Raw genomic sequence first — 21,857 nt, 5'->3', positions numbered from 1 at the left:
TGAGATCCAGCCCGGCTGGCTTTTCACCGGGCTTTCCCTCTACTCCACACCATGCTATCTTGCTTTTCTCTCTCCAGAAAAATCCTGTCCTCCCCTAAACATGTTCCTCTTTCTCCTCACATATTTCTAAGTCTTCATTAAAAGAAAAAAAAGGGAAAAGGGCCCGGAGAGATAGCACAGCGGTGTTTGCCTTGCAAGCAGCCGATCCAGGACCAAAGGTGCTTGGTTCGAATCCCGGTGTCCCATATGGTCCCCTGAGCCTGCCAGGAGCTATTTCTGAGCAGACAGCCAGGAGTAACCCCTGAGCACCGCCGGGTGTGACCCAAAAAACCAAAAAAAAAAAAAAAAAAAAAAAAAGGGAAAAGATTCTATCTTGTTTTTGTTGTTTATGTTTGGTTTCGATGGGTTTGGTTTCGGGGCTCTCAGAGGCTCTTCCTGGCTCTGCGCTCAGGATCACTCCTGGCAGGCTCCGAGGACCCTATGGAATCCTGGGGATCAAGCCCAGGTCTGCTGGATGCAAGGCAAATACCCTCCCCACTGTGCTCTCACTCCGGCCCCAATCACTTTTTTTTTTTTTTTTTAAGTTTTTGGTTTTTGGGCCACACCCGGCGGTGCTCAGGGGTTACTCCTGGCTGTCTGCTCAGAAGTAGCTCCTGGCAGGCACGGGGGACCCTATGGGACACCGGGATTCGAACCAACCACCTTGGGTCCTGGATCGGCTGCTTGCAAGGCAAACGCCGCTGTGCTATCTCTCCGGGCCCCCAATCACTTTGTTTTGTTTTTTTTTTTTTTTTTTTTTTTTTTTTTGGTTTTTGGGCCACACCCGTTTGACGCTCAGGGGTTACTCCTGGCTATGCGCTCAGAAATCGCCCCTGGCTTGGGGGGACCATATGGGACGCCGGGGGATCGAACCGCGGTCCTTCCTTGGCTAGCGCTTGCAAGGCAGTCACCTTACCTCCAGCGCCACCTACCCGGCCCCCAATCACTTTGTTTTTAATAGGTGGTTTTCCACCACGTCTGGATTAGAACCTGCTGAGTCCCTGTGAATGAGGGTGCAGGACTCTGCCTGGCCCATAGGCTTCCAACTCTCAGGCCCCATGAAAAGTTGGGCTCCTCATTGAAGGTGGGGATCAGCCAGGTCCCAGGTCCAGACAGCAGGCAAACTCTGCCTCTCCCCCCCACTCTGGGTTTGGAGCAGCAGCATTAGCAACATTTTCTTTGAGGTTGTGGCGCCACACCCAACAGTGCTCGGGACCTTCCTGGCTCTGTGCTCAGGAGTGACTTCCAGCATTGACCAAGGGCCCACATGTGGTGCTGGAGACGGACCAGTTGTCAGCTACTCTGCAGGCAAGGGCAGGAAGCTCTCCCCTGTCCCCTGGGTGAAGTTTTCACCTGCATTCTCCCCAAACTCCCTCTCCCCAACACAGCCACTCACCACTGTTAATTGTCCTTTTTTATCTTTATAGATTTGCTCTTCTGGTCCAGTGTCAAAAACAATGGTGCCTTCTCTCCCGGGACTAATATAAAATTGTAAACTGAAAATGCACAAAGCCTTATGTTACATTTTTCTCCACCTTCCGTGTGCCCAAGAGCCTGCTTAAAGCAGTACTGGGGCAGAAACAATAAATACCACAGCAGCAGGGCATTTGCCTTGCACAAGGCCGACCCAGGTTCGATCCCCAGCATCCCATATGGCCCCCCAAGCCTACCAGGACGGATTTCTGAGTGCAAAACCAAGAGTAACTTCTGAGCGTCACTGGATGTGGCCATAAACCGAAGAAAAATAAAAATAAAATAAAAATAACGGGGCCAGAGAGATAGCACAGCAGTAGGGCATTTGCTTTGCATGCAGCCAGTCCAGGATGGACAGTGGTTCGAATCCTGGCATCCCGTATGGTCCCCAAACCTGCCAGGAGCGATTTCTGAGCAGAGCCAGGAATACTCCCTGATCATTGCTGAGTGTGACCAAAAAAATAAAGCGGTACTAAGATCCAAATGTAAATCAGGCTCCTTTATTTGCTTTTTTGATAGTGCCAGTAACGTCCGAGAGGTTTCTGGCCTCGTTTGACCCTCATTGGGTAGCTAGGTTGGGGACCTGGCTTTTGGGGCCATGCCTGGCAGTGCTCAGGGGCCACGCCTGCCGAGGTGCTGGGGACAGTACAAGCCCTTCTGTGCAAGACCAGCACTTTACCCACTGTCCCATTCCGCCGGCCTTCCGTTGGGTATCTGAAGAACTTGGACTTAAAACTGACCCATGTGACCTGCCCAGGGCCACAGGATGGAAACACCTGAGTCTCGACCCTCGACTCACACTCAGGATGTGTGTGTGGGAGTGCTGGCAGGCCTGGGCCACAGGCTTTCTTGGGACACCCTACAGGTTTGTCAGTACTTTCTCGGCAGGCTCAAACCTCCGTCCCAAACAGGCACCCACAGCAAATAGGTCTGACGCCTGGGCAGGTAGGCTGGTAAGAGCACTGTAAGCTGAGTCACATGGCTCCTGTGCTAACATGGGGCAAAGGGCCTCCCAGCCCCACCAAATTTCCCTCCCCCTCCCCCACTGTGCTTATTTGAAAGAAAAAAAGCAGGAAGGAAGCCGGGAATTGGGGCTTCACTTTGGGCTGTGCTCAGGTCTCACTCCGATGGGCTCAGGGGACCCTGTGGGATGCTGGGAATCAGGCAGGGGCCGGCCACGAGTAAGGCAGATGCCTTCCCTGCTGTGCTCCCTCCAGCCCCACGAACGTTGGGCATCTTTCGGGGGGGGGTACTTTGAACGCTCCCCATCCCCACCCCCTTCCACCACTCAGTGTCCTGCCAAGCGACCCCCACAAACCAACTTCCAGAGCAGGAGCAGATCCCCTACCTGCCCTGCACCACATGGACCAGGTTGTCTCTCTGAACCAGCATGACCAGTTTGGCGACAGCCTCGAAGATGTGCTCGCACTGCAGGATGGCATCACCCTGGGCGGGGAGGCGAGCTCAGGGGTGCGGGCCAGAGTGCCCACCACCAGGTAAAGTCCACAGCAGCCTGGGGACGGACTGGCCGCCACTTACCTTCTGCTTGCTGTTCCCGGGAGAAACGTGGATGACCAAGAACCCGTCCCTCAGGCTGCTCGTCGAGATTCCTTAGGACAGATTCAAAATCAGGGGCCTGGAAATGGTGCAGCTTGACACGAGGCAGGGTAAAGGGGGGCCTGGGCTTGCGCTTTGCACACAGAAACTACGTTTAGTTTCTACTACAGGCTCCGCCTAGCACAATGCCGATGTCGCCCCCAAAACCAAAATAGAAAGACAGACATTGATGACCCCCCTCCAAAAAAAAATCTCAGGCCCGTCTCCTAGCTGGGCACAGGAAGAGACTCAGCCCAGAAATCAGGATGCTGGAGCCAGAGTGATGGCACAGCGGCAGGGCATTTGCCTTGCACGTGGCCAACCCAGGATGGACCCCGTTCAATCCCCGGCATCCTATATGGTCCCACAAGCGCGTGCGCGTTCACACACACACACACACACACCTCTGCAACCACTGCTCACCCCGAAGCGCCGCGTACTCTATCTTCTGCTTGATTTTGGCCTCCTCCACCATGTACGCGGCCCCCTGGGTGAGGAGCAGCTGCCTCGGCCGCACCTTGGAGCCAGTCCTGTCGTACTTGAGCACTGGGACCCCGTACTGCAAGAGGGCACCCACCGGGCCTGTCACTCAGCCCCAGGAAGTACCCCGGGGAGCCCCACAGGCTTTCATTGGGGATTCCCTAAGCCTGAGGAGGCAGGGAGCAGCAGAGATGTTTGCCCCCACTTGGGTACCCCAGCCGTTTCCCCTAGGCTCCTATCTCCCTAGTTCCAGAGGGCTCAGAGCAGCCACTGGAGTGGACCGTCCATCTCCTCCTTTCTCCTGTCACTAATCTGTTTCTTGTTTGGGGGCCACACCCAGTGGTAGCGCTCGGGGCTCTTCCTGGCTGCACTCAGAAATCACTCCTGGAAGCCAGAGTGGTGGTACAGGCAGTAGGGCGTTCGCCCTAGGACTGACCAAGGTTCCATTCCCCCAGCGTCCCATATGGTCCCCAAGCCAGGATTTCTGAGCACAGAGCCAGGAGTAACCCCTGAGCATCACCGGGTATGACCCAAAAACAAAACGAACAAAAAAAAAATTACTAGTGGCCGGGCTCGAGGGACTCTTTGGGATGCCGGGGATCAAACCCGGGTTGGCTATGTGCAAGGCAAACATCCTCCCTGCCGTGATATCTGTCCAGCTCCCAATCACTAACCTGAGAAGCCCACTACAGATCCCACACTCAACTCCTCCCTAACACTTGCTTCCTAGGCTGACTACCCCACAGCGCTCACCGTCCCCCTGCTCTGATGGGCCCCACAGATGCTGTTCCCCTGCCCCCACCAGCCCAGCCCCTTTGAGCAGGAATCCCCCTTCTCACCTGGATCTGCTCACTGCCCAGGAGCTGGAGCACCTTAGGGTTAATGTCGCCTTTATCTAGGAAGGAACCGGAACTTAACTGCCCCGAAATGCTCAGGAAAACCCAGGTCACCCCCCTTACAGCATCACAAGCTGCAGTTCTGGCCCCTTCGTGACCAGGAGGACCTCAGGAAGTGGGGGGACAGGTTGGGGGGGCAGTGGATCTGGGAGCCACTCCCAGTGATGCCCAGCCAATTGGATTCAAGGCATGCACAAGCCTGATCTCTCGGGCCACCTCTGACCCCCTTGGGGCTGCAGAGCCAACTCACCAATCCTACTCTGGGCAAAGGGTTGGTTCAGACTCTCCGCGTAACCTTCTTTCTTGCCCCTGAACACGTCGCTCGCCACCACCTTTTGCTGCATCTGGAACCACATTGATTCTGGGCACAGACACGGTGACCGGGCACCCCCACACTCGGGCTGAGGCTCTTGGCTAAGCTGGGACCTCTGTCCCACAACTGTGTGCGTGGGTCATACCCAAGCAAGGCCTGCTTCGCAAAGCCTGCCCTTGCCCATCGCCCTCTACAATAAGCCCTCGGTGGGGCTGGGGCGACAGCACAGCAAGGAGGGTGTTTGCCTGGCATGTGGCCAATGCCGGTTCAATCCCTGGCATCCCATAGGGTCTCCTGAGCCTGCCAGGAGAGATTTCTAAGCGCAGAGCCAGGAGTAACTTCTGAACACTCTTGGGTGTGGCCCCCACAACAAAAGAGGCTGGATTGCTAACACAGCGGGGATGGCGTTTGCCTTGCATGTGGCTGACCCAGGTCAGACCCAGGCTCAAAACCAGCATCCTATAGGGTCCCCTGAGCCAGCCAGAAGTGATTTCTGAGCGCAAAGCCAGGAGGAACTAACCCATGAGTGCCACTGGGTGTGGACCAAAAACCAATATCTAATTATCATTAATAATAAGCTTCTAGCATCGCCTGATCTCCAGCAAAGCAACCCGGCCCTTGCATGCCCTTACATTCCGGCAGACTCTGAGCCACGCCCCTGCTGAGCCACCTACCCCGCACCTCATACCCCCAGGGTGAGGCAGACACAGATGCCCGCCCGGGCGGGGCCTCCCACACACCCATGGCACCTACCAGCACCCTCTGCTCGGCCGTGATCCCCCGGCAGTACTTCCGCACCAGGTTCCTTGTGCACATGGTCCGGAGCAGCCCTGACACCTGCTTAGAGGAGGACACCCCCTTAGCCAGGTACCCCCCCTATGCTCCCATGCTCCCACCTGGCTCTGGCAGCAGTCTCAGCTGCCTTGTGTCTAGGGCAAGAGTGGCTTCGGGCCAGAGCAATAGCACAGCAGCGGGGCGTTTGCCTTGCACACAGCCGACCCAGGACGGACCCGGGTTTGATTCCCAGCATCCCATAGGGTCCTCTGAGCCTGCCAGGAGTGATTTCTGAGCGAAGAGCCAGGAGGAACCCCTGAGTGCCACCAGGTGTGGCTCAAATAAAAACAAACAAAACAAACAAAACTGAGGTGGCTTCATCCTACAGACATTGGGTCGTGTGGCCCTGGAATCAAGGCTTGGTTTGCATTTGGGCCGTGCTCAACCAAGCTCTAAAAGTGTTTCCAGCCATGCTAAGGATTCAATCCTGGGCCTCTAGGGTGCTCTGGCTTCCCAACCCAAACTAACACTTTTTTTTTTTTTTTTTTTTTTGGTTGTTGGGCCTCACTCGGTGATGCTCAGGCTCTATATTCAGGAATCACTCCTGGCATTTTTTAATTGTGTGACCCAAATAATCAAAAAAGGGGGAGTCAGGGCCAGAGAGATAGCATGGAGGTAAGGTGTTTGCCTTGCATGCAGAAGGACGGTGGTTCGAATCCTGGCATCCCATAGGGTCCCCCAAGCCTGCCGGGGCAATTTCTGAGTGTAGAGCTAGGAGTGACCCCTGAGTGCTGCCAGGTGTGACCCAGAAACCCAAAAAAAAAAAAAAAACGTGGGGGGAGTTGAGCTCTGACAAGCTCTCACACACCTCCAGGGGGTCTTCACTGGGGGCAGTGGCATTCTCAGCTCTGCCTGAAAAGTCCCATCAGGGCCTTACGTGCTCCAGGTTGCCGGGCGGCCTCAGCCAGCTCTTGTCCAGGACACTCTTCGGGACGTGGTATCGGAGGTTCAGGATGTAGTTCCTGCGCACGAGCACCATGAACTCCTCATCCTCGGGACACAGCGGCTTGTCACGGTGCATGAAGCCCTTGATGAACCTGACACAAAGGGGTTCTCTTTATTTGGGTTTCTTTTTTTGGGGGGGGGCCACACCCGGCGGTGCTCAGGGGTTACTCCTGGCTGTCTGCTCAGAAATAGCTCCTGGCAGGCAAGGGGGACCATATGGGACACCGGGATTGGAACCAACCACCTTTGGTCCTGGATCGGCTGCTTGCAAGGCAAACGCCGCTGTGCTATCTCTCTGGGCCCCATTTGGGTTTCTTTTAGTTGGCTTTTTTGTTTGTTTTTAAACCACACCTGGCAGCGCTCAGGTTACTCCTGGCTTTGGCATATGGGATGCCAGGGATCGAACCCAGCTTCTGTGCAAGGCAAGTGCCTTCCATGCTGTGCTATTGCTTCAAACCCCCCCCCCCCTTATTTATTTTTTTTTAATTTTGGCTTTTGGGCTATATCTGGTAATGCTCAGGGCTTCCTCCTGGCTCGATGCTCAGGAATCACTCCTGACAGTGCTCGGGATGCTGGAAATTGAAGCTAAGTTGACCGCATGCAAGGCAAGTGCTCTACCTCCTGGATTACCACTAGAGACGATCATCACCGAGAGTCCACAGGCTAAGTCAGTCCCCCAAAATTACATTCTGTGACACCCACCCTCTAGGCTCAGTTGGGTCTCGAGTAACTTGGATTCACGGCCCCTAAGAGAGGCTGCTGCGTGCAGGCCCGATTCCTGCCATTCCCTGGAAAAGGCAAAGACTTGGCAGGTGAATCCCCACATTTCTCCAACGGGTCCACCAGCTAACGACACGGGGCCATCAGTGGACAGTGGTACGCTGAGCCTTTTCCATCTGCCACAGTCCTCACCCTGCCTGACTATCTCCTCCCAACCCCTACGGCCAGATCTGTGGAACTCCAGAGACATTTGACCTTGTGCTGTGACTGAGCTGGAGACCTGGGCCACATTCAAGCTCAGAAGGGGGCAGCATGATGATGGGTGAAGGCAGCGCCCAAATTCAAAAACACTCAGCAAAGCCCCAGTGAGAACGTACTTACTTTGTTTGCTTGTTTTTGTTTTGAGAGCCACACCCGGTAGCACTCAGGGGTTCCTCCTGGCTCTGCGTTCAGAAATCACCCCTGGAAGGCTCGGGGGATCATATGGGATTGCAGGGATAGAACCCGGGTTCATCCCGGGTTGGCAGCGTGCAAGGCAAATGCCCTCCCTGCTGTGCTATCACACCCCCCCCCCCCAAGCGGGAACTTACTTCTGGATGATCCACACAGCCCACTTCCTTCTGTCTGCTTCCTTCCGGGCCAGGACCCCGCGCCAGTGGGCCTCGAGCCTGATGGCTGAAAGAGTCCACGGGGCATTAGCAGAGGCGTCCAGGCACCAGGCAAAGTGTCTGTGTCCTACTGACACACGAAGGCTCGTCTTGGCAGGGCCAGCATGCTGGCTGACATCCTCCCCTCCATGCTGGTGCTTCAGCCCCTTGGCTCCTAACTTGGACATGCTTGTGTTTCTGTCTTCATGGCAGGTTACTTCTGTTCTGAAAACAAGCCTGCACACCCACGCCCAGGTGGAGGTCAAACTGTCGCTTATGTTCAAGGATGCTACTGCACACACCCATGGGTGGGCTCTAAACAAAATGCAAAAAAGTACCCTAAAAAACCAACATCGCCTAACCAACAGAGTACAAGCCTGTGAGGTCTATCAGCATGATGTCTATACAGCATAAGGTCTACATAGCTTGATGTCTACACAGCATGCCATTCATACAGCATAACATGTACAAGTCTTGGTATTAGCCGGTTTTCACCATACAATTTCACACACAGCATGACGGCTACACAGCATGATGTCTGCACAGCCAGATGTCTCCCTTCTCAGGAGACATTCCTGGAAGGCCATCCTTGGACAATTTTGTGGCCACTAGGTGGTCAGCTGTGAGGGGTTCCAGTGCCGAGACCTGCTGTGGGAGCTGTAGCTTCCGCTGCGCCCTAGGTGAGTCGCCCATCCTCGGCCAGGAGGGATGCAAGTGACCCATACCATCAATGTGAAAGAAGGGAGAAAGAGGTGCTGGGAGGTAGGCAGGGAGTGCTGGCGAGGGTGGCCAGGACCCACATGTTCTGACCCCTTCAGAGTCTCTGGAGATGTGGCTTAGGGGTGCCACACTTGCCTGGCACAAGTAAGGCCTTTTGTCGCCAGCGCTGCAGACACAGAAATATTATTTCATTTTTTGCTTGTTTGTTCTTTGGGCCACATCTGGCAGTGCTCAGGGCTTACTCCTAGCTCTGTGCTCAGGAATCACTCCTGGCGGTGCTGGAGGAATGCTATGGGATGCCGAGGATCAAACCCAAGTTGAATTCCTACAAGGCAGATGCCCTCCCTGCTGTCCACGGAAGCAACATTTAAGTGGTACCAGTACAAACCAGTAAAACATGTCCAGGGCTTAAACACGCTCTGGTGGGTTCTCACCTCTGCCACACAGAATAAAAAGGAGAAAGATCCAGGGGCCCCTCCCCACGGACCCACAAGTAGCCCACAGGAGACTTCAGGCCGGGCTTTACCTGCTTGCCTCTTCCGCAGGTACTCCCTCCTCTCCAAGCAGCCTCGGTACGTGGCTTGGATCCTTGCGACTGAGAGACAGCAAGAAAAAAAAAAAAGAGCTTTGGTGTTCTCGTGCACATGAAAAATTACTTTTTCCTTTCACCTTTTCTGAGTTAATTAAGCACAAGTACCCTTAATTACGCCAACCCTGACCTTCAGGTGATTTATGTTAAACTCTGGCCAAAGTGTCGGGGAAGCAGCAGAAAAGAGAGAAGTTTGGCTGGCTCAAGGAGCTGCTCAACAACCCCAGGTCAAAATGTACCTTTTTCCATGACTGTCTGACTTCCTGTGTGAAACTGCAATCAGAGACCCACACATGGGTGACCTGACTACCACCTGCTTCTCTCTGTGGTTGTGGGGTGCAAAGTGGTGTCTGGGCAGGAAGGAGGCCCCAGGCCATCAGAGCTCACTCCCGCCCACCACCTCACCCCATCCCCTGGTGCACCCGAGACTTCATACCCTACCTGCTGACTCACTCCCAGCTCTACCAGTGGCATCCACGTGTTCTAGAAACCTGTGCTCTGGCTTGGGGCCCCGGTGGCTGGCTGGGAGGTGGCTCAAGCCCAGGATGACCCCAAAGCCAGGAACTCCCCTTCTCTGGGTCCCTGAGGGGCTCTGATGTGCCCACCCTGCCCTTTTTTTTTTTTTTTTTTAACCAGGTGCCTGGATTTTTCTGCATGTCATTGCTCTTGGGTGTGTGTGTGTTTGTCTAACATAGCACTCACTGGCCCTGGGTTGGCCTGACCTTTACCTAAAACAAAGATCATCCCTGGTTCTTTTGTATGTTTGCTTACAATTTGGATTGTGAAAACAGAGCTCCCTGAACCCAGGACAAGGTGGTCCCAAGCACCCAAAGTACAGACGCATAGAATTTTTCTACTCTACAGCTTCCCCATAGGCAAAGGGTGTTAGCCCAAAGATAAAAACCGCAAAATGTCCCCTCTAAAGGGCAAGACCCCCCCCATTCTGCTGAAATAGAGGAACCAGGTGGTCCAAATATTCCACCATATAAGGACCCCTTGACACAAAATTGAGTCGGGACATCAATGCTAAGACATGATGTGATTTGTGTTCAAATGGAAATGGACCAATCATGTAAGTGGTGATGGATGAACTGCTTGTATTAACCAATGAAAACTTTGAGTTGTTGGAGCTTTTAAAGCCCTCTATAAACTGGTTGAGATTTGGTTTTGTCAAGACTCCCTTGGTTGTATGAGACTCGGACCTCGGCTAGCCGAATAAACTCCCTTTTGCATCCTGCATAATCGGAGGTGGTCTCTGACTCTCAGAGCCAACTTGGGTGTCAATTCGAACCTTTATAGCAGGGGTCTCAAACTCGCGGCCCATGGGCCATTTGCAGCCTTCCGTACAACATTTTGTGGCCCTGCCCTAGAGGAATCTTTTTTTGTTTTGTTTTGTTTGAGTTGTTTGGGTCACACCCCCCAATGTTCAAGGCTTACTGCTGACTTTGCACTCAAGGATCACCCCGACTTTGCCTCCTGCGGCCCCCCAGGTCAATTGAGTGTGAGACCCCTGCTTTATAGGATTTACCCCAAAACAGAGTGTCTTCCTTGTAAACCTGGGTGGGACTGGCTCAGGATAGCCTGAGCTTACCACCCTTACTCTGCCCTTACTGCCCCACCTGGAGGTGGTCCTTGTACTCACTGAAAAGGGCAGTTCTGGCAGGCAGCTTGGGGGAAATATGAGGTAGAAGATGGCCAGACTACATGTGTTTCACACTCATCCTGGTTTGAATTATTTCATGGGTGGCCCTGATTCAGAGACATTCACCTTGGCTTGGAGATACAGCACATGGGGTAATTTTACTGAAAGGGTCTCTGAGGCCTTAGAACTGGTTCCCCATTGTTCTCCCTTTGCAGCCCCTCCCTGCAGCCCTTTCTGTTTACTGACTTTGTTTTGGTTTGGTTTTTGGAACACACCCAGCAGCGCTTGGGGGTTACTTCTGGCTCTGTGCTCAGGAATCATTCTGGGCAGGCCTGGGGAATCCTCCTGGCTTTGAAACTATATTTGCCAACAACAACCTCTTTGAAGTGGGGATTGGCCCCACGGGGCGGATTTGGAACCTGGGCACACCCTCAACCCAGAAGGTCCACATGCGCCTCTAACGTGCACCCCAAATGCTGACTATGATGGATCACAGCCTCACATCTCAGCTCCCCACAACCGATGCAATCAGGTCTCCATAGGGCACTCCTCTGTATAGACACCTGTAGCTAAATAACTGCCTTCAACTTCCATGCCATGAAAATTAGGACAGGAAAAAAATATTTAAAAAATCGCCATACCTAATTGGTGTTTACTAAACTCAAGGCATCCTCCGTGGCAAACAGAGTTCGGGGGAAGCGAATGAATATTTTGGTTCTAGGAGTGGAAGGAATAAAGCATTGTGAGCAGGTCTGTTCCCTGTGGCAGGTCGGGGACCCCCAGACACTCACTGTCCCCCTCATGTTCATGCAGAACTATGAAATGCTTCCATCACATTCCAGAGTGAGGCCCCTGCAGATGGAAGCCAGGGGTGGGGGATGAGTTTGGCCTGCCTTGGGGGGGTGCCGAGCCAATGGGGGGGGGGGAGAGTGGAGAAGGGAGGTGGGCAGCTGGAGGCCATGTGATGTCTTTTGTGGTTCAGAACCCATCTTTTCCCTACATCTGTTAGCAAGGGGGACATTTGGGGGTCACATTTGGGGTGACCCAAGGAGAGAGCTGGATGGGTGCCAGGGGGCTCCATCCTGAGACTTAGGGGTTGGGACTCTCCTATTCCCAGGGAGCAGAGGGGGGAGGTGGCACCAGATGTGGGGGGCATGATTGAATGACGCCTCCGTGGAACAACCTCTTAAGGGGCGCAGTCTGGGGTCCATCTAGTGTGATGGTCGGAGAGAGGAGAGAGAGAGAGACCCTGGCCCTTCTCAGACTCTTCCTAGCCTAGTCCTGTGGCCAATCAAAGTGGCCTTTTTAGGGTCCTGTGAAGGAGCCCCTTGGGGGAGTAACATGCATAGGCTCCCTCTGCACAGACAGACAGACAGACAGACAGGTTACAGGAAAGGATGGGGCAGAAAGGCTGGTGGGGTGCTCCACATCACTGCAGAGCCTGAGGGAGGCACCGTCGGTGCAGCCAGTGCCCAGTGGGGGAGGAACTATCTGCTTGTCAATAAGTCACACCCTGGGAACCCCCACTCACCTCCCCAGTTTGTACTCCTGGGGCCTGTAGCCGATATACTTGATGAGCCGCTCAACACCCTCTGACGGAGGCCCGTGCCAGTGTGGCCAGGTGTCAGGACACAAGCACTTGTACCTAGGCGGAGGCAGAGGCAGGGACGCTGGAGAGGGAATGAAGCCCCAGAGTGTGGGCTTCGTGCCTCTGTGGCAAACCAGCCACTCAGGGCAACACTGGCTCAGCCCAGCGGCTCCTTTGATTCAGTTTACGGGCTCAGTGTGAGGGAAAAGACCTGCCTTCTCAGTGGGGTGCGGGGTGTCCTGTGTGTATCTCTGCGTGTGTCTTTGTATGTCTCTGTGTGTCTTTGCTTCTGTGTCTGTCTCTATGTGTCTCTGTGTGTCTGTGTTAAAAAAAAATACCCCTTAAGCTCTTGGGCCCCAAATAATAGCACAGCAGGGAGGGGTGTTTGCCTTCTCTTCTGCCAACCTAGTTCGGGTCCTCAGCACCCCACATGGCCCCCTGAGCCTGCCAGGAGTGATTCCTGAGTGTGTAGCCCGGAGGAACCCATGAGTGCCACAGGGTGGGGCTCCCCAAACCAAAATTCCTTTTTCAGGAAGGGCCCTCCTGAGCCAGTGCTCATAAAGGAGGCATCAACCCACCCCTTCCGTCCCCTTCAGGGGTTCAGATCCTGCCGGTGGCTCTCACAGGCTCCTCACCTCTGACCAGCAGCCCCTATCCTGTGTTGGGACAGACCTGTCCCTTGAAGAGCTGTTTCGGTACCTAGGACAGCACCGAGGGAGGTGGGTGCTTTTGGTATTTCTAGAACAGACTTCCTCAGCTTTTAATTTTTTTTAATTGTTTCCCTTTTTGTTTGGGAGCCACACCTAGGGGATACTCCTGGCTCTGCACTCAGAAGTCGCTCCTGGCTCTGGGTGCCATATGGGATGCCAGGGATTGAACCTGGGTCCGTCTTGGTTGGCCACTTGCAAGGCAAAGGCCCTCCTGCTGTGCAATCTCTCCAGCCCTCCTTAAGCTTTTTAAATGGGCCAGTTCACTGTCCCTCAAACCTCTGGAGGACTGGACTATAGTTTAAAAAATACTATGAACGGGGCCGGGTAGGTGGCGCTGGAGGTAAGGTGTCTGCCTTGCAAGCGCTAGCCAAGGAAGGACCTCGGTTCGATCCCCCGGCGTCCCATATGGTCCACCCAAGCCAGGGGCGATTTCTGAGCACATAGCCAGGAGTAACCCCTGAGCGTCAAACGGGTGTGGCCCAAAAACCAAAAAAAAAAAAAAAAAAAATACTATGAACAAATTCCTATGTACACTGCACATATCTTACTTTTAATTAAAAAATATGAGTACTGGGGCCGGAGAGATAGCACAGCGGTGTTTGCCTTGAAAGCAGCCGACCCCAGGACCTAACGTGGTTGGTTTGAATCTCAGCGTCCTATATATTCCCCGTGCCTGCCAGGAGCTATTTCTGAACAGATAGCCAGGAGTAACCCCTGTGGCCCAAAAACAAAAACAAAAACATATGAGAACAAATATAGTATTTGAAATGAGATCAAGCAAACTTGAATACAAAAATGTACCAATATTTCACTGGAAACTAAGGGCTTGCTTTTGGCAGTCCAGAGTTTGAGAAACCCTGCCCGAGATGAGAGGAGTTGAGAGACAAAGAGGCTAAGGGGAGTTGGAGAGTGTGGGGCACATCCCACATATGCACTGCAGCTAGGGACAAGTCAGCCGCTAAGCAGGACAGGCAGTGGCGGCAAAATCACCCAGTGGGCCGGATAAATGTCCTCCGTGAACTGCATGTGGTCCACAGGTGTAGTTTGAGGACCGTGTTCTAGAAAAAAATAAAGGTGTCCCTTTTGTTCCTCATCTTATTTTGGGGCCAACCTGATGATGCTCTTGGCTTACTCCTGGCTCTGTGCTCAAAGATGCTCGGGGCCATGTTGGGAAGCCAGAGATTGAACTCAGGTCAGCCGTGTGCAAAGCCAATCCTTTTCTAGTCTTTAGTATAAAGGAGGGAGAGGGAGGGAGAGAGAAAGGGGGAGAGAGGAGAATAGCCTGAGAATTGCCTGAGAATAGCCTAGGTTTGATCCCCAGCATCCAATATGTCCCCCTGAAGTTGCCAGGAGTAATTCCTGAGCACCTCTAGGTGTGGCCCAAAAACCAAACAGAAATGTGTGGCAGTGTGATTCCAAAATGGTTACAGAAGGAAGGAAGAAAATGTAAAGGAGAGAGGAAAGTAGGGTTGAAGATAAGAACTTGCTTGAACCCCCCCCCAAAAGCTTCAGGTCCATTGGGCCTGCAGTTCAGGACAAGGCATGCCCAGCTGCCTTCCCAAGACAAGAGTCCTGTCTTCTCCTCCCCCCATGAGGTCAGTGTTTGGGGGTAACATTGTGGTTCTCCTCATCACTGAAGACAGTGGCCTACTGGAACCTCAGTAGAACATAGTTAAAATTACCTCTCCTCTCAGGGTTTTTTTTTTGGGGGGGGGGGCTCTGGGGTGGGCTACACTCAGCATTGCTCAGGGACCATGAGGTATCATGAATCAAACCGGGGGGCCAACAAGGGCCAGGGGTGCACTTTGTTGCCCAGTCCAATCTCTCAGGCCTGTTTTATTTAAGAGTTTCACTTGGTTTCTGTTTATCAGTGGCCCAGGAACAGGAAGTCGATCAATTGTGAGTGACAAGATGGGCGTTAACAGGGGAGAGAGATGTCACCCGGGGACCAAGGTACCAGGGGGATAAGCCAGGCGTGTCCTCAGGCACAGAGAAGTCAAGGATAGCATGTGGTTTGACCCAGGACAGACCCCGAGTTCAATTCCAGCATCCCACATGTCCCCCTGAGGCCTGCCAGGGAGAGATTTCTGAGCATAGTGCCAGGAGTAATCCCTGAGCACCTCCAGGTGTGTCCCCAAAACCCAAAACAAACAAACAAACAAACAAACAAATGTTTAAGAAAATATACAATAAATAACCTCAGGCCTGTGATTTCAAAAGAAGCCCTCACAGAAAAGCCATCTGGGAATCGACGGTTTATTCACTGTTTTAACTTCCAAAACTTCGCCCTTTACCTCTTGGGCCCAGAACACCTGGGGCCAGAGCACCAGAGCAATTTCAGCATGGAGCCACTGCAGCCAGGATGGGTTCACTAGAGTGAAAACCTGGAGCATGTGGGAGTATGTGGGGGGGCAGGTGGGGAGCACTGGAAGCCGATTCACACACTCCAGGAGCCCACGGTCCAATGCCTGTGTTCGACAAGAGCAGGAGCCGTACCCCAACTCCCACCACTCATTGGCATTCCACCTTTTCCCACTACCGACCCCCAAGGCCCAGAAGTTTCCAGACTGACCCAGCACTGCAGGGGCAGGCCTGCTCGCCCAATGGCAGGCTGTGTCCTAGGCCTCGCTGATCCTCCCCCAGAAGCTCCAGGACTGGGTCAGTGGGATAAGGGAGAGGATGAAGGGCCCGCAGGGGTTGGGGTGGGGGGAAGGGTTCTCAGAACCTTCTCAAAGTACCTTTGCAGGAAATATGCTCATACTTCCGCCGGTAGGGCGAAGCCCGGCCCGTCTCACCCGCAAGGTGCTCCATGAGCCCCAGGTACTGGACTTGATGTTGGATGAGGGGAATCGTCGAACTTGCCTGTGCAGGGAGAAGGGGCGAGGCTCAAGGCAGGGCGGTGGGCCAGGCGTCCAGCCAAGGACACATGGAGGCTGTGACTGGGTGTCTGTTTGGGCTTTGGGGCAGTTCACAGACTTTGGGGGGAGGGAAGAGAGAGATAGAGTGGAAAAAGAGAGAGATCCCCCCAAGCCTGCCAGGAGCGATTTCTGAGCGCAGAACCAGGAGTAATCCCTGAGCACCAAAAACTAAAAACAAAACAAAAAATAAATAAGAGGAAAAAGAGGAGAAAGAGATAAGGGTGTGAGAGAGAGGAGGAAGGGAAAGGGGTTTGAGAGACAAAGAGAGAATATACATTTGTGGGGACATGGGATAATTTCTCTGGAAAATTCAGATTTCTGGGTTCTCTTGAAATACCTCCCACTCTGATAGCTCTGGCGCAGGACCCCAGTGTCAGCACCCGACTAGCGAGGGTGCACCCATTCAGAAGAGGTGGGTGAGTGCTCGTCCAGTCTGGACTTTGGCTACAGATTGGGGGCGCGGGGCTCCCCGAACCCCACCTCAGAGCATGCTGGGAGTGAATTCCTGCCACAGGAGGTGACAGTGTGTCTGCCCCAAGGCTCGGCCCCACCGGGGCTGAGCGTGGCTCCCCAGCACTACCAAAAAAGAACTCCCCCAGGACCACCCCTCGAATTCTGTTCACTTAACCGGTTTCGTGGAAACGGGCCCCGATATAGGGCTGCAGAGGCGGTACAGTAGGGAGGGTTTTTATCTCACAAGCAGCCGGCCTGGGGTTCGATCCTCAGCACCCCCCAAACCCCTGAGACTCCTGTGAGTGCAGAACAGGAAGCTCTGAGAACAGGTCACAGAGAGTGGGGCCTCAAACAGCCCCCCCAAATAAAATGAATAAAAATAAGATTGTAGGGCCCGGAGAGCTAGCACAGCGGTGTTTGCTTTGCAAGCAGCCGATCCAGGACCTAAGGTGGTTGGTTCGAATCCCGGTGTCCCATAGGGTCCCCCGTGCCTGCCAGGAGCTATTTCTGAGCAGACAGCCAGGAGTAACCCCTGAGCACCGCCGGGTGTGGCCCAAAAACCAAAAACCAAAAAAAAAAAAAAAAAAAAAAAGATTGTAATCAACTTGCTGGTGAGCAAGCCTGTGGTGGTCTTTAGGCAGATGGGCCCAGAGTGGCAGCCAATTATGCTGGGATCGGACTCGGGGCCTCGCGCCTGCTCTGATCTTGTGAGCATCTCCCCAAGCTGGTCTCCCAGATCTTGGCACCCCAGTCATGGGGGTCCCTCATTTCCTCTCCAGGACCTTGTTTCCCCACTCACTAGGTTCCTTCCTCTCGTTGGGCTTGATGCAGCGGATGTACGAAGGCTCCTTGGAGATGAGGATTTCCAGGAGGCTGCTCAGACTGTTCTTAAACTGGGTTCCAACCTGCAGAGCAAGAGGTGGGGGGAGAGAAAGGGTGAGGGCATCAGGCCCAGGGTCCCGACTCTAGGCCCCAAAAGTCCTGTGTGGTATGAACTCTCTTCAGTGTTGAAACAAAACTTCAGAGCCACCGAATGGGAAGCCCAGGCTGTATCTGCTCAGGTGACAAGAGTCGGGACAAACCTGGGTGCCTGTTGTCCCCCATGGCCAAACCAGGCCACCTTCATGGGACACTCAGATTATGGTGCTGAGTTTTGCAAGTTCTTCCTTTAACGTTTTCTGTTTTGTTTTGTTCTGTTTTGGGGCTACACCCAGCGGTGCTCAATGGTTCCTCCTGGCCCTGTGCTCAGGAATCACTCCTGGCAGGCTTGGCAGACCCTACAGGATGCCGGGGATCGAACCCGGGTCGGCCGTGTGCAAGGCAAACACCCTCCCCACTGTGCTCTCGCTCCGGCCCTGAGTCCTCCCTTTCAGCCTGGCCCCTGGCCCACCTACATGCAATGGCCATTCATCCAGGCCCCGAGCCACTGAGCACAGCGGGTTTGAGGGATGACATGGGCGGGGAAGAAGGGGACCAGACAGGGGCCGTGGGGGTGACCTTCACCGTGGGAGGCCGCCGGCGGTTCTCTAACTCGGCCACCAGGAAGCACTGCTGGAGGATGTGGTTCTGGGACCTGCACAGCACCTGGGGAGAGACAGGTGGGCTGTCTTGGACTGCGTGGAAAGCTCAGGGGTGCGCAGTATTCCAGGGTCCTTGGCGGCAGAAACACTCGAAGAGGAGGAAGTGGGAAACATAGGAACTGAACAAGGTGGGAGGGAGAGTCCACATGGCACCTCCACTGCCTGGCCCCGGGGGGCTGTTTTCCTGGGATGGTCCCAACACTCACACACACACACACACACACACACACACACACACACACGCAGTCACAGTCACACACGACTCAGACACATACATTCAGTCACACACACACGTACCACCCTCGCACATACTTACTACGGAACACATAAATTCATGTTCTCACGCAAGCAACCATTGACACAATCAAACGTCCTCCACGAAACACTCTCGCCACGTTAATCAAACGCATACCCTCAGACAACTACGTGCTTACACATTCTCACAGAGCACGTATTTACACATTACATGTTCTCCCACACAGTTACATATTTACACACATGCTCTCATGGCTTTCATGAACACACACACCTCTCTCTGGCTCTGGGCTCTTCATGTCGACGTGCCCCCCCCAGGAAGGTGTTGGGCTGAGACTCGAACCCAGGCCCAGAGGCCTCACTCTCCAGTCCCCAAAGATGAGCACTGGATGGAGGAGCAAGTGGGAAGCATGAACCCCACTTGGTACAAATGGCAAACCTCAGCCCCAGGGAAAGCTACAGGAAGGGGCAAAGCGGGCATGGGAGAAGGGGGACCATCATGGTCTCCCCCATGGACGTGACCTCAAGCCTCCCCCATTCCCGAGTCTTCTGTCAGCTTTCCAAGACCAACTCCGTGCTCAGCTTTTGGCTTAGTCACTACCACAGGATGCAGCCTGTGAACCCCTAAACTGGAGAGACACCCAATGTCACGTGGGCGCCATGCAACGCAGTGGGAGGCTGCCAAGTTGGGGTGCTGAGGCTGAGGGGTGCATTCTCATGGCCCTCTCCCAGCCCAGAGTGGGGGGGCCCACTTGCCTCTTTCAAGTGCCGGTAAAGCAAGTCGTTATTCTTTTCCAGGAAGCCTGTGGAACAGGAACAAGAGCAGTTGGGGACCAGTGGCTGGACCCTTTCCATGGAGTGTGAGGGGACCCCACAGATCTCTCCAGGTCCTTTCCTGGACCTGGTGGCCTCACAGCTTGGCATAGCTGAGGTTCAGGACTGGGCAGTGCTAGGCAGAGGGGGCGTCTCCTGGATGCAGGAGGATTGGGGTGACCCTGGCTGCTCCCCACTGCGAGAAGCAAATGTCCCGAGACAGACAGAGATGAACTTGGAATATGGGAAACTAGGGTAACTGGGAATGAGAAATCACATTTAACAAATCAGTTGTGTTGGGTTTTTTTTTTGGGGAGGGGGTTGGTGGTGCTCAGAGGTCATCTGGCTCTGCACTCAGAAATCGCTCCTGGCAGGCTTGGAGGACTATATGGGATGCCGGAGATTGGGCTCCCTCGTGTGGAGGGTCCCACTCGGGATATTTGGGGATGACTCTCAGATCAGTGCTTGGGGGCAGTGTTCTTGGGAACATACGTGGTGCTAGGATTCAACCAGGGTTAGCTGTATGCAAGGCAAATGCCTTAAACCCTGTATCATCATCTCTCCAGCCCTGCATGAAGGGGTTTGTTTTGGGGGGCTAAGGAGGTGAGAAAACTCTTCCATGGACTTAAATGAGACAAACTCAGAGCAGTCTTGATCTCAATAGGGGCGAGAGATAGAAGCTCTTCGGCAAAGTGTCTTTGTGGGGGAGGCACCTCCCCATCAGCAGGGAGAGGAGAGGCCCACTGGCCACTGTTTGCTGGTGGCTGATGACCCATGACCTGTGACCCCCTCACCTTTAGTGCAGTACGTGACCTCGCCTGCATAGTGGAGGAGCTGGAACTCCAGCCAGCCAATCCGCTTCCGGCCCTTGGGACCTGCCAGCTTCCGGCTACAGTGAGACAGAGACGGAGACAGAGACAGAGAGACAGAGACAGATGGACCTGAACTGTTGTGGGCACTAGCCCACACTGCACCCCCAAGGATACAGCAAGGGCTCTGGGAGCTCAGCCACCACCGAAGGCCCCGTGGGGAAACCTGGCTCTCTTTGACCCATGTTTGTGGCTCAAGAATGACTCCCCTTGGGGCTGGAACGACAGCACAGCGGGGAGGGCGTTCGCCTTGCACATGGCTGACCTGGGTTTGATCTCCGGCATCCCACAGGGTTCACCGAACCCACCCGGAATGATTCTGAACACAGAGCCAGGAGGAACCCCTGAGCACTGTCGGTGTGACCCAAAAACAAAACTACTCCCCATAATTTAATTTTTTTTCTTCTCATGAGAAGCCAGAGACAAGGGGCCTTGAGAAATGAAGAAAATGACATTTCTATTACATTCTTGAATCTAGCAATGTGTGTGACCCAAAACCAATAATATAATAATAATAGCAGTAATAATAAATTGTTCAGGCATGTCCAAAATGCCACATCCAAAAGCATTTATTTATTTATTTTTTGTTTTGTTTTGTTTTGTTTTGTTTTGACTTTTGGGTCATACCCGGCAGCACTCAGGAGTCACTCCTGGCTCTACGCTCAGAAATCCCTCCAGGCAGGGGCCGGGCAGACAGCTGGCTTTCGGTGCTTTGATCCTGGAGGCCGGCTCTTCCCAGGTATGTGGTTAGGGGACACCCCAGACCGTAGGCATTTTTCCTAGCTTAGGGGGTGCTGGGAGGCTTGGCAGGCCTCCAGCCATTCCCCTATTTCCTCCCCTACTCCAGGCCTTCCCTGGTTGCCAGCCCAGATGGACTCAATCGTGGTCCTCAGGCTTTCCCCCTTTCTTTCCCGACACTAAGTGGAGGACACATGGGGTGGATGGTGGGCCGATGCAGCACTGGTGTATGTCGGGACATTACGTGGTGACATTCACTGGTATTTTTTTTTCTCATTGGTCTCCATTTCAAAAACCATGCGGGGGCGTACCATATATATTTAAAATAAAATGGGAGGATGGACTTTTAGTTTGGGGAAAGACCATTTCGGGTGGGGGTACCATATATTTTCAAAATAACTATGAGAGAATGGACTCTCAGGCTGGAAAGAGGCCAGTACTCTATACCTACTTGTTTACTCTCAACGGCCTCTTGGCCTCTTCCTTCTTTCATTGTGTAACTGTGGTTGCTACCATACTAGGTTTCTGATTAGTTTCTATAAACGGTGACAATTGAGTCCACTGTCTTAAGCTAGATTGTTTATTTTCCCCACTCTTTATCTTTTCTCCTCTTTGTGAACTGTTCAATACGGTATTTTGGTGAAAGAGTCCCTCTCCATCTTTCCTTCCCTTTGTTATTTGTTAAATAAGGAAGTTTGTAGAAGTGTCCCTCCATTTAATGTTTATATAAGAACCAAGTCAATTGGATTGTTGGACTTGTTCTAGCATCCCCATAGGCACCAATCTTGCCATGTGATACTGTTCTTCCTTTGCATAGGCACATTAAAATGGGAAATTATATACAAATACGTTCTTATAGAGATGGGAACACACAAATTTTCTTAAACAGTGACAATTGTGTCCACTAGTCTTAAGTTAGATTGCTTATTTTCCCCATTTTTTTAATTTTTTTTCCTCTTTTCAAACTGTTCAATAAGGAATGTTGGTGAAAGAGTCCCTCAGTTTAATGCTTATGTTTTAACCAGGTCACGGGGTTTGT

The 21,857-nt window shown here is 53.3% G+C and overlaps 1 protein-coding gene across 1 annotated transcript in view; it reads right to left on the bottom strand.

The window, feature by feature from the left end:
* Positions 1-1,336: 1,336 nt before the first annotated feature.
* Positions 1,337-21,857, bottom strand: part of MYO1H (myosin IH) — a 41,406-nt gene continuing 20,885 nt past the window's right edge. Inside the window, 19 exon segments of the mRNA XM_049768194.1 lie at positions 1,337-1,535; positions 2,861-2,958; positions 3,052-3,122; positions 3,532-3,667; positions 4,428-4,483; positions 4,735-4,828; positions 5,551-5,634; positions 6,509-6,668; positions 7,887-7,971; positions 9,190-9,258; positions 11,536-11,559; positions 11,562-11,611; positions 12,426-12,539; positions 15,918-16,036; positions 16,038-16,054; positions 17,363-17,468; positions 18,067-18,147; positions 19,155-19,201; positions 20,006-20,100. Of these exon segments, the coding sequence (XP_049624151.1) occupies positions 1,337-1,535; positions 2,861-2,958; positions 3,052-3,122; positions 3,532-3,667; positions 4,428-4,483; positions 4,735-4,828; positions 5,551-5,634; positions 6,509-6,668; positions 7,887-7,971; positions 9,190-9,258; positions 11,536-11,559; positions 11,562-11,611; positions 12,426-12,539; positions 15,918-16,036; positions 16,038-16,054; positions 17,363-17,468; positions 18,067-18,147; positions 19,155-19,201; positions 20,006-20,100 (1,705 nt within the window).

The sequence above is a fragment of the Suncus etruscus genome, chromosome 2 (genome assembly GCF_024139225.1).
Source record: "Suncus etruscus isolate mSunEtr1 chromosome 2, mSunEtr1.pri.cur, whole genome shotgun sequence".
In the NCBI taxonomy this organism is placed as follows: Eukaryota; Metazoa; Chordata; class Mammalia; order Eulipotyphla; family Soricidae; genus Suncus; species Suncus etruscus.
This window is presented reverse-complemented; position numbering and strand designations above follow the sequence as displayed.